Below are 9074 nucleotides of genomic sequence, written 5' to 3'. Positions count from 1 at the left end.
CTCCCCCTTGCCCCCCCCCCCCCCCGGTTTTTTTTCCCCCCTGGGACCCCCCCCCCCCCCCCCCCCCATCCCTTGCCCCCCATTCTTTCCCCCCCCCCCCCCCCCCCCGCGCGATGGACTTTTTCGTTATCTTCTTCTCCGGTCTCTACCTCCTCTCGCTCTTGACGCTCACCTGCCTCGTCTTCCTGTGGATCCTGGGAGCGACGAAGACGCGCAACGAGGCCCGCTCCCTTCCGCCGGCGCCGGCGCCCGCACCCGCGCACTGGGAGCCGCCCGCGGCCCCGACCTTCTTCTCCGCCTACGACGCCCACTTCCCGCAGCCCCCGCTCATCGAGCTCTTCCCGTCTCCCCCGCCCACCCCGCCCGCACCCGTCGCCCCGCCCGCGAACCCCGCCCCGCCCCGCCGCACCCGCATCCGCTTCACTCCCCGTCAGCTCGACTCTCCGATGCTGCCCCACGTCCGCCCACTGCCTATCATCGCTCGGTTCCCTGCACAGTCCACAGATCCAGATATGGCATGCCCGCGCCATTTTGCCCCGCCGCGCGCCAAGAAGACTTCCACGTCCGTCTCCGACATGATTCACTCGCTCCAGTTGCAGACCAGAGACGCCTGGCGACGTCACAGAGAGAAGGAGAGGCGCTTTACCGAGCTGGCGCAGAAGCCACTCGATGTGCCCCAGGATGTCGCACAAGTTGGGAAAGGACACCGCCGAGGGTACGAGGAGTGGCCATTACCTGTGCCGGTAGTAGGCATAGAGGACGCGCTATCACCTCCGCTTAATGTCTGCCCCGCCCTATACACCTAGTGCCATGCGGGGTGCCATGCGGAGATCACTGCGGGTTGAGCCCATTTTGTGCCAACCAACACGTCCGTGACGGGCTCATGTTTCGCATGCCTGCTTTCTTCACAGATCGCAACGCGCGTCTTGGTCGACACTAGGGGTAACAGCTTCCATTTGTGCTCCTACTACTTCGGCTCCATCCCGTCAAACCTATCGCGCCTTTTTGGAAGCAACCGTTCGTGGGTCTTCTTTAGTCACGGCAGAAGCATGTGAGCATTGCACGCTTGCATGTTCATAGTACGACGAATCACCACCTTTGTAGAGCGTGGTTTTGTCCTTTTAACCTCATAGCGTTGTACATACCTAGTAAAATCAACTAGACAGAGGAATCGGCTTAAGGACTGTCCTCATCGATGTCCAGCTGCATTTCCGCAATCTCATTGATCGCGTTGAATGAAAGTTTCGCACATCCCCTCTCTGGAAATGTTAACTGACTCGCTTGCTAGTTTACGTAACGTGACCCTTTTTCCATCCATCCCCACACTTGTTCGCTGCATTACTTGTACACTTGTCGAAACACCCAGCGCTGGATCGATAGACCGACTTTTCCTTCTTATGACCTTAAAGAAAGAAGCTTAATCAGGTTGGCGTTCACGCAAGCAAAATCTCCGCTCCCAATTTTCTCATTCTCTCACGGTAACGGCTGGTTGCCCGACGGCATTCTTCGCTTTGTTGAACCACTCAGCAAGGTCTTCGTTCTTTCCCTTAACCTCCGTGAAAGTATCAAAGGTTTCAATGCTCTTGAGCACACCGTACATGCTCAAATCTGCGACGCCAGGACTTTCCCTCCCATCCAAAAGCTTGCCACCCCCCTTCTTAATCGCCTTCGTCCACTCCTGAAAAGCTCCCAAAATAGCCTCCCGTTCGTCATCAATACCATACTTGTTCTTCAATTTCCTCGCGACAAAGTACATCGCGATTGCCGCAGAATATCGGATTGTCCCCCGCTGCCCAGACGAGAACTTGGCCTTGTCCGCGATGTAGTCAAATGTCTGCAAGCTCTCATTCATCGTCCGGTATGTGTTCGGGGCGACTAAATGGATGAGCTTATCATTCAGCCACGCGAGCCACTGTCGCTCCACCTCGCTGGGCTTCGCGTGGCCGCCGTGCTCCATGAGTGTAGCGACGCGCTCGATAACGGCGCTCGAGCCTTTCACTTGCTCGCCGTTAACGATTGGCGATGGGGGACCCTCCTGTTAGACTTGTCAAACTTTGCCAGCTCCGTCTTGCGCAGCGGATCGACTTCAACGACGCGATACGAAAGATCATGGAAGTCCAAGTAGGCGCGGACTTTTTTGCAAAACGGGCAGACCCCATACTGGTACAAAACAATCTCCGGAGTGCTTTTGACGTCAGACGCAGCGGGCGCAGAAGCGGCTGTAGAATATTCGGCGAGCGCCGAGACGCGACGTGCCTGTGAGGCGAGGGCAAAGGTTGTTGCAGCCGATGAGGCACAGATCAGCAATGCGGCGGGCCTTGACAGTCGGGAGGCGGACTCCTGGGATATGGAGTGAATCGAAGCTTCTGTTGTTGCTTTATAGGGGGACATCACTTTTAGAGAGGAATTACTGTTCCAAAGCACACTGCAGGCGACCATGCATATATATGATAATCGTGAATTCTGTTGGAGTGCGCTATGCATGATAGATAATTGCGTTGCCGAGTAATTGCTCGTGTACGCTTCGAAGGGTAGTATGCTTTCGATGTTACGACTGTAGGCCCGCACTCGCAAAACAGTGGATAGCGTTCGTGTTCTTTAGCTCAAAAGCTCACACAAGCCGAAAGAGACAAGCAAAAACATATGCAGACGTCTGTAACCAAAACACAAAGAGTTCAACCCCACCGGATGTCATGGGACATCTATGGCAAACCTGGTCAAAGCACAGCGCGAGCGATTCACCTCCAGGCCGAGCTCACAGCAGCCCGATCAGGACCAGGATATGCGCCTCTTGCTGAGCAAATCCGTCTATCTACAGTCCTTACTTCACCAGTGCTGCAGGACACCTCCCTCTCTATTAAAAGACGTGGAATGGAAGCACATGCCTTCCGTAGACCCAGCCGAACAGTGACCATCTTGCGGCAATCCTGGTGCAGCACGGCACAGAGGATTGAACAAAGGGTGAGATTTTGTGCGGCGGTCAGAAACAGCGAACAGAACGGCCTTATTTCATGCCACGTCACGAGAGAAGCTTCTGATGATTTTAGTCTGTTTCGTCCATTTCCATTGTCTCTGCTCTTCTCACGTGTGCTGTCGCACGTGTTCTGTACAATTCTGCTCCATTTTACTGTTTTGTAATCCTCTCAACAGAGGAGAGCATGCGAGGCCACTCTGCGCTGGAAACTCTTTCAACCTATCTTTCGTGGGGAATGCGCGCCGGTTTGGTTGTCCTGACCACAAGGCTGCGGTCTAACTATTGTGAGCGATGGCAGTGGTCCTGCGAACCTAATCGTCATGAAGCCATTGGGCAAGCCAGTCCTCACAAGGAAAGCCGCCCATTCGGACGTCATTGGCCAAACGGCTGAATGCAAACGTCAAGGCCAGTCTTCAAATACACCTGAAAGAAAGCTAAAAACTGCAAACACTGAGGTGGAAGCTTCGCTCTGGCCGTAGCATTCCTCCGGCCAGTCTGCTTCGTTCAGCACTATTGAAAGCGCCCAAACGCAGTGAGAAAGGCCACGTTCAACCACTGCATGGTCTCAAATATTGCGCAGCACAACTTCTCCCGCGAAGAGTGCGCCAAAAGAGCCAAAACGCTTCACTCGTTCAGCCAACCGAAGTGACTTCCCTCGCTTGGCGCTGAGCACTTGCTGTCTCCGAGGACTCCAGTGTTTTATCGGACCAGAAGACAGCGCAATAGTTTTCATAAAAAATATCACCGCGCGCGCCACGACGCGGCGCAGTTCGCCTCGATTACAAATAAAAACAGAGAGTTTGGCGTTGCGCTAGTTTTTCCGGAGGCTTGCAATTAACATCTAAACGCCCTTGCCAGTACATTGCCACTCAATATTTCACTCGAGACGAAGGAAGGTCGTTAAGGTAGGCCAAAATGCCTTTCAAAGACTTCATTGTACTTGATTCCGTTTCTGAAGATAATGCTGGGCATTTGGTACGTCGAGTATGTGCTGCTGGTTCCTCTGGGACAGACTGCGCTTCTCTCATATTCAACAGAGACGGTAGCGGTGGATCGATTTCACTACTCCCGAGCAATACTGTTTGGTCCATCTGGTCTATGAAGGGTCCAAGTTCTTGGGGCCTTGCCTTGATGTCTGGGGACACTGTCGCAACAGCAACGAAAATTCGAAAAAAGACGTTTGTTTTTCGGGAGAAGGAACTGGATGTGGTGATGCTTCCTGGCGATCGGCCGGAATCCTTCATCTGTTCCATATACAGTGAACCTTCCGCCGGAGAAAGTACGTTGAACGCAGAAGGTCTCAGCCGAAATACCGATATCTTGTACGCCAGGATTTGCATCGAGTCAAAGAGCGCAGTAGCACATCGGCTGAGCTATGATCCTGCCCAAGGATGTAGAATTGCTCTTTTCTGTCTGTGGGTGGCCGATTTTCAGAGGACATCTAGTAAAGGGCATGTGCACTGCGGAACATGTTTACCCGGGTCGATTCATAGGCTTTGAGATGATCAGCCGTTTTGTGCACACCCTGCATTGGTTTCTCTCCCCCAAGTGTTCTGTAAATCCAGATGATTCTCAGCAGATCGCAGTGAGTTTCCGTGTATGATAATTAATCATCACTGGCACGAAGTAAAGAAACGATGTACTACAGTAAAATGTATCAATGCATTCACTACCCGCTCTGAATTCCAACTTTAATGATGCTTTTTCACCGCGACGGACACAAAGCTTTTCCCTTGCCGGTTGCATTGAGAGACAGTACCATTTTCTAGTTCATAATTTGCTGCACTGCCTGCCTAGATTATAGAAGAAAATGAAAGAAAGGTTACCGCCCTTATTCCATCGATAATGCATCTCCAAAAAGGACATAAGAAACCGAACGGTAAGATTACTCTAAACCATCTGCATCGTAGCTGAAACTTAGAACAATACGATACATGCTAGACTACAATAAACTATCCTTTCATTCTACGACTAGTCTCCATACAATCGCTTCTGTCCTTTCTTTCAACCTCCCCGACCACCCTCTATAATACTACTGGATACTGTACTCCTCCTTTGACAAGTCTTTCAGGTATGGCTTAGAAGTTATAGTGCGGTTCTATGCCATTCTTTTAAAGAACCTAGGAGTCAGTCCCTTTTAGAATGACATGCACAGCATGCTTATTTAAAGTATAAAACAAGAGACATCCATACTGTGTGTGTCCTTTATACCTCATAAAACAAAAGACATTCATACTGTTTGTGTCCTTTATACCTTACAACTACTCCCCTTTTAGGATGTTTATTCGTCCTCGAATAAGCTTGACGGCGGATAGTATGTGATGGAGTTGACGTAACGTTAGTTAGAAGGCTCTTGACTTGGAATGTCTTGTTCATTAATCCATTTGTCTTGAATTATGTGTCTTGAGTTTTCTGATACTAAAATTTCGAGAGAGTCTTGAGTGTTGCAGTGGGATATGATGTCAATTTTAGGCGCCGACTTGTCTTTGGTCTGAAACGTAGAGTCGAATTCGATGGTTCTTATGTATTGATCGTCGTAGTATGGTTTGTGAAGATATATGTGGAATGTAGCATGAAGATTATGATATTTTTCTGCCAGTTGCAACTTTTATGCGTTTCCGACCGCTAGAATGGCGATGACTTCGAATGTTCCAATGTAGTTCGGTGATAGGCTTTTGTTTCTTCCTGTCTTGAGCGGTAAGTTCTTCGCGGAGAGCATTAATTGGTGTTCTTGGTTAAATTAATGGTCTCTTCTATGTTTTTTGACTTGTTCGTCGTTTTGTTCGTTCGAAGCTGTGATGGACAGCTTTTCCATATCATTGGGTCTTCTTAAGTTCTCCAAAAACCTTTGCGTGCTCACATTAGGAGTTTCTGCTACGTCAGAGTGTAGGAGTCAGAAACAGAGAGTGGGTGATGACCATTCTCTAGGAAAAAAGAGTTTGTTTAGTTGTGTCACTTATGTGATTATTGTACGCGAACTCGAGTCCTGGTAGGTGTTTACTCCAGTCTCTTCTAGTATAGCTTACAAGGCATCGTTGCATTTCTTCCAATGTTCTGAATGCTCTTTCTGATTGTCCATCTGTTTGAGGATGGAAGGCGGTTGATATGTTTAACTTGACTCGTAGTAGCTTCATGATTGCATTCCATAAAGCACTTGTGAATCTTGTGTCACGATCCGATATTATCTTTCTTGGAAGACCGTGATGTTTGTATATTTCGTAGTAGAAAACCTCTGCTGCACCCTTGGCAGTATGGTTTGATTCAATTAGAATAAATGAGTGTGTTTCGAGAGTTTGTCCAAAACAACAATTATAGCAGTTTTGTTCGTATTCGTCCTCGGCAGATCTAAAATAAAGTCCATAGATACCTGTTCCCATTCTTTGGTTGTGGTGGAAATAGTATGAGTGTTCCGAGTTTATCCTGGGTTAGGCTTTTGGCTTCTTGACACTTCGGGCATGTCTTGATGTATTCATGTAGTTCTTTGTTCATACTAGGCCAATACAAATGTCTCCTGACAAACTGTAATGTCTTTTTGAGTCCTCGATGTGCACCATGGAGAGATTCGTGATTATCGTGCAACATGATTTCTCTGATCCTGCATTTTTGAATACAAAGCTTGTTCTCAAAGTAAATGCTGGTTCTGTTCTTACTGAACGGGGCAACTGGGTTTCCCAACGCATTTTTGAAATCTGGGTCCTTTCTGTACTCGCGTTCATGGCCTTTGAGAATATTTTCATCCACCCTCACAAGTGTAAATGCCATCAACTGTTTCACAACAATGGCTTATGTCTGATGCACTTAAGTGCAGGAATTCCTGATACTGTCTCGATAATGCATCACCTACTGTATTCTGATATCCTTTGATTTAATCAATGTGGTAGTCGAACTCTTGCATGAATTGAACCCATCGGGTTTGTTTTCGGGATAAGGTTCGTTGTGAATCCAAGGATTTTAATGGATGATGGCCAGTCTGTATCTTGAACTTCGAGCCGTGTAGGTATGGTCTCCAAGTTTGTAAAGAGTACACAATAGAGAGAAGTTCTCTTTCATGTGTACTGTAACCTCGTTCTGCTTTATTCAGTTTCCGTGAAGTGTATGCTGCCGGACGACATCCGGTTTCGTCAGATTGCGTCAAGAAGCATCAAAACTTGTTTGAGATGCGTCAGAAGTTACTTCATACGGTAAACTGGGGTCTGCATATCGAAGTACGGGAGCCTCTATTAGTCTGCTCTTCAGTTCTTCAAATGCGCCTTTTTGTGAAGGGCCCCACTGAAAAGTTGTATCTTCTCTTGATATATTTTATAAAGGGGTTGCTATCGTTGCAAAGCCCTTTAAAAATCTCCAGTAGTAGTTACAAAGTCCAAGAAAGCTTTGATTTTGTTTTACATTGCGAGGAGCTTCCCATTTCTGTACAGCTTCAATTTTCTTTGGGTTCACTTGAATGCTATTTTCACTGATTATCTGGCCAAGGTACTCAAGATTATGATAAAGGAATTTACACTTTGAGTGCTTCTCGTATAGTTGATGCTCCTTCAATATTTGCAGTATTGCCCAAAGATGGTTCAGATGATTTTCGTTTTACTGTAGATAAGGATGTCGTCTAAGTAGACAAGGACAAACTTATCCAAGTGTTGTCCGAAGATATTGTTCATGAGGGTCTGGACGCATCCTGGGGCCCCCTTAATCCAAAGGGCGTTACTAGGAATTCGTATTGACCATATCCAGTCCGGAATGCTGTCTTTTGAGTATCAGCATCCCTTAACCTTATTTGATGATACCCAGATATTAGATAAATGGTGGAGAAGTTTTTCGATTCTCCTACCTGATCCCATACATCATCGATTCTCGGTAAGGGTACCTGGTTCTTAATAGTCTGTTTGTAGAGTGCTCCATAATCGATGCACATTCTTGGGCCACCATCTTCCTTTGTAGTGAACAAGAGAGGGCTACCCCAAGGACTTATATTTGGGCGTATGAATCCATTTCCAAGGGCTTCTTCTAGCTGCTTCTTCATTTCTTCCAGCCCTTTTCTTGAAAGTTTATGGATGGGACCCATTTTGGGTCTTGCATCCTTTTCTAAGTCTATTCCTATTTCAATGGATCTTTTCGGAGGTAATCTTGTAAGCAGATTTTGCGGGAATACGCCTTTGTGTTCTTCCAGGAGTCTGTCTAACTGTTTCATGTAATCGTCCTTTCCACTTGACTCTATTGTATTTTCTCCTTCTTCTTGAGAAGGTTTCAATAGGACATGATATATGGTGCTTTTCTGCTTTATTGCTAGCCTCACGAACTGTTTACTCGTAAGCATGTATGTCAGACGGGCTTCTGTAGCATAAACACCCCTAAACGGATAGGGGTGTATGCTTAGTCCTGGAAGACCCGTACGTACGAGAAGACGGGGGAAGTCGGACCAGCTAACGAAACCGGAGCACGGGCCCGGGTAGCGTAGTAGAGCGGGATCGGGGGGAGGACGCGCACACGCGCGGGCCGATCTACGCCTCGACGCCCCGGAGCAGCGCTGGGTTACGTTCCAGCGCTGACGGGCGGAGGTGGATCTAGGCTCGCTCGCGTGCTCGTGCGTCCTCTACCCGCGCTCGGTCTCGCCTTAAGGTAGCTAACAGAAGCTTCCTTAGGATAAGCTGGAAGTCAGACCTAGGCGGTAGGTCGTGGACAAGTCCGTGCTTGTCCCCCTTGGCCGCCGCCGGTCCGCTCCGTTATTTAATGTACAATTAGTCTATCGTAGCTTAGTACAGTACGTACTGTACTATGCAGCACTACTGTAGTCGGCACTGTCAGCCGACGGGGCTGACTGTATACGTGTCGTACACGTATAGTACACGTGGGGGCGCGTGCCCCCGTGCACGTGTGGTACCGGCTGTCTGTAAGGTTCGTGCCTTACACAGCCGGATCCAATTTCTAATCTAATTCTTTTGGTAGTTATACTACAGCTTCCCCATGCTTATGAGCCTCTGCATCCAGAGTTATTAACCTTTCCTTCTGTTTAAGGAGCATACGGTTCATTTTCCAATCGATTAAGGGGTTGGCTTCGGATAACCACGTCTTGCCTAGGATTATATCGCAAACAATCCAGTCTACCACG

The 9074-nt window shown here is 48.3% G+C and overlaps 2 protein-coding genes across 2 annotated transcripts; both read right to left on the bottom strand.

Moving 5' to 3' along the window:
* Nucleotides 1–1995: 1995 nt before the first annotated feature.
* Nucleotides 1996–2439, bottom strand: CHC_T00001765001 (hypothetical protein). Its single transcript, XM_005712747.1, has one exon. It carries the CDS (start codon nucleotides 2437–2439, stop codon nucleotides 1996–1998), a length of 444 nt encoding a protein of 147 aa, XP_005712804.1.
* A 3459-nt stretch (nucleotides 2440–5898) lies between these two features.
* CHC_T00001764001 (hypothetical protein) lies at nucleotides 5899–8282 on the bottom strand. Its single transcript, XM_005712746.1, has 7 exons — nucleotides 7674–8282; nucleotides 7557–7593; nucleotides 7474–7501; nucleotides 7123–7262; nucleotides 6862–7045; nucleotides 6421–6716; nucleotides 5899–6209 (listed from the first exon to the last, which is right to left on the bottom strand). The coding sequence occupies exons 1-7, from the start codon at nucleotides 8280–8282 to the stop codon at nucleotides 5899–5901; spliced, it is 1605 nt and encodes a 534-aa protein (XP_005712803.1).
* Nucleotides 8283–9074: the final 792 nt, after the last annotated feature.

Source organism: Chondrus crispus, genomic scaffold, assembly GCF_000350225.1.
Source record: "Chondrus crispus Stackhouse genomic scaffold, scaffold_112, whole genome shotgun sequence".
In the NCBI taxonomy this organism is placed as follows: Eukaryota; Rhodophyta; class Florideophyceae; order Gigartinales; family Gigartinaceae; genus Chondrus; species Chondrus crispus.
Note: the sequence above shows the minus strand (reverse complement) of the source record. Positions and strands in the feature narration are given on the sequence as shown.

What these genes read in the sequence shown, in the direction of transcription:
- CHC_T00001765001 (XM_005712747.1), bottom strand. Translation starts at nt 2,439, where the DNA reads ATGGTCGCCTGCAGTGTGCTTTGGAACAGTAATTCCTCTCTAAAAGTG.
- CHC_T00001764001 (XM_005712746.1), bottom strand. Translation starts at nt 8,282, where the DNA reads ATGCTTACGAGTAAACAGTTCGTGAGGCTAGCAATAAAGCAGAAAAGC. An exon ending in ATACGAGAAGCACTCAAAGT is followed by an intron (nt 7,263 to 7,473) that starts GTAAATTCCTTT and finishes AAATATATCAAG; the next exon opens with AGAAGATACAACTTTTCAGT. An exon ending in TTCTGACGCATCTCAAACAA is followed by an intron (nt 7,046 to 7,122) that starts GTTTTGATGCTT and finishes AACTGAATAAAG; the next exon opens with CAGAACGAGGTTACAGTACA.